Below are 2,047 nucleotides of genomic sequence, written 5' to 3' on the forward strand. Positions count from 1 at the left end.
ACCAAAACAATAAAAAGAAGAAGTTAATTTTCGATTGTTATATGAAAGTTGAACTTCGTGTGTTTTATGAGGAAACGAAAAAGGGCAAACCACAAAAAGCTATTCTCAAAGGAAATAAAATGTACATCGCTGGAGTAATGGAATAATCAAGATTTTACAAACATTAAATTTTTTGAAATATCTAATCTTTTAATTGGGGAATTTAATTAAAAAACTGACAATAGGTGTTTAAGGAAATTATAATTCAATAAAATATTGTAACTGAAATAAATATTTTTTTTGGCTAAAATTAATCTAAAATTTAAAAAACAAGGAAAAAAATGTTAGAGGACAAAAAAAGGAAAAAGCAAAAACCATTCAAAAGTGCTATTTTATTTTTCCGTCGTTTTGAGCCTTGTATGAATGAGCCAACGACACAGACGCAGAACAAAGTGTCGTCGTTTGGCGGGTAAACCCAAAACCCTATCGTGACAGCGAGCCAGAGAGTGCTGTGTAAGTGTTGTGTTGTGTTGTTCCCTCTTCGATTGGGTTTGGGGAAAAAGGAAAAGACGGTTGAATTCGAAAATGGTGGTTAGGATTCGGTTATCTCGGTTCGGTTGCAAGAACAAGCCATTCTATCGAGTGATGGCTGCTGATAGCAGATCCCCAAGAGATGGCAAGCACCTCGAAGTTCTTGGTTACTACAATCCCTTACCAGGTTCTCACTTTTCTGCATTTTATTTTTTTTAATTTTAATTTTTTCGAATTCCCAAAGGGGATTGAAAATTACAGGGATGGTTCAACTCAACAAACTAGTTTCTTTTTTGCTTCTGCACAGGTCAAGATGGTGAGAAAAGAATGGGTCTCAGCTTTGATAGAGTGAAGTAAGTAAACTCTTTCTTTGCCAATTTGAGGAAATTGATGATCTTTTCATGTTGTACCTCGTATAGTTCTATAATTCTAAGATTATAATTAAATTACATGTGTCAGTTTGTCTCTAAGGAAGAAATGAATATGTTTCTGGTAGGTTGATTATGTATTAGTCCATATGTTCATGTTTATGAACTGTTGGTATTGTTGACATAGTGACATAGAGGTCTTAGGTTACAGGTTTGATTCATGTGATGTAATCAAACTAAGGTTCCCTTGGTCCTGTCCATTTTATGAAGTGAATGGGACAGAAATCTGTTGTCATGTTTCTGAAAGTATTGATTTTGATTTTTCCTTCTTTAGGTATTGGCTTTCTGTTGGGGCTCAACCTTCAGAGCCTGTAGAGCGTCTTCTGTTCCGAGCAGGGTTACTGCCCCCACCACCAATGGTGGCAATGGGACGCAAAGGTGGACCGCGTGATATGCGCCCCGTCGATGCTTTAACTGGACGCATCCTGAATCAAGAGAAGCCAGCTAATGCCGACAACAATGAAGATGAACGTGACAATCCTGCACCTGAAAACCCTTAAAAGTGCTGATTTTAGGATGCATTTTTTTCCTCATTTCATTGAACGTTTTATTCCAGATATATCTTTTAAATAGGCTCACATTCAGAAGAGGATAACCGTCATGTGTTCGGAGAAGTTGGGTTCTTGTGCGGCGTAGTGGGTGCATTCAAAGCAAGGGTATGACCGGTCTAATTTATAAGCTCTTAACTATCACATGTAATTGAATCCATCGAAATGAACTGATAGGTTATCTTGCTGTTGAAATACCTGTTTTTGTTTTCTGGTACTCATGCACTTGAAAGTTGCTCGGATGATAGCAAAAGCAGCTAATTTGAATTTGTATTTATTCCTCTATTGCTCAGTAAATGCATTTACGGTATTTCTCTACTCTCTAGTTGACTTCTTTGTTTCGGCAGATGCATTTTGAAATGTTATTGGTTTGTCCTGCTGTGAATGCATTTTTTGAAACTGTATTATACTATTATTTAATGAAAGCGTTTATTTCTCTTTTTGTTATTTTGCTATAGTGGCAATTACCCAATTTTTGGTTCAGGAATAACATGCCAATTGCCACTTAATTGTTTAATATTGAATTGAGTCCCTCATTTCTAGTATGTGTTGGGGAACATT

The 2,047-nt window shown here is 36.2% G+C and overlaps 1 protein-coding gene across 1 annotated transcript; it reads left to right on the forward strand.

Moving 5' to 3' along the window:
- The first annotated feature begins 484 nt into the window (after positions 1-484).
- LOC133302583 (small ribosomal subunit protein bS16m/bS16c) lies at positions 485-1,799 on the forward strand. Its single transcript, XM_061502390.1, has 3 exons — positions 485-697; positions 818-863; positions 1,213-1,799. The coding sequence occupies exons 1-3, from the start codon at positions 565-567 to the stop codon at positions 1,436-1,438; spliced, it is 405 nt and encodes a 134-aa protein (XP_061358374.1). The 5' UTR covers positions 485-564; the 3' UTR covers positions 1,439-1,799.
- Positions 1,800-2,047: the final 248 nt, after the last annotated feature.

Source organism: Gastrolobium bilobum, unplaced genomic scaffold (assembly GCF_033153095.1).
Source record: "Gastrolobium bilobum isolate Gb01-03AN ecotype WA unplaced genomic scaffold, APGP_CSIRO_Gbil_v1 utg25720, whole genome shotgun sequence".
In the NCBI taxonomy this organism is placed as follows: domain Eukaryota; kingdom Viridiplantae; phylum Streptophyta; class Magnoliopsida; order Fabales; family Fabaceae; genus Gastrolobium; species Gastrolobium bilobum.

Coding starts and splice junctions, on each gene's coding strand:
- LOC133302583 (XM_061502390.1), top strand. CDS start 565: ATGGTGGTTAGGATTCGGTTATCTCGGTTCGGTTGCAAGAACAAGCCA. Junction 698..817: donor TTACTACAATCCCTTACCAG/GTTCTCACTTTT, acceptor GCTTCTGCACAG/GTCAAGATGGTGAGAAAAGA. Junction 864..1,212: donor CTCAGCTTTGATAGAGTGAA/GTAAGTAAACTC, acceptor TTCCTTCTTTAG/GTATTGGCTTTCTGTTGGGG.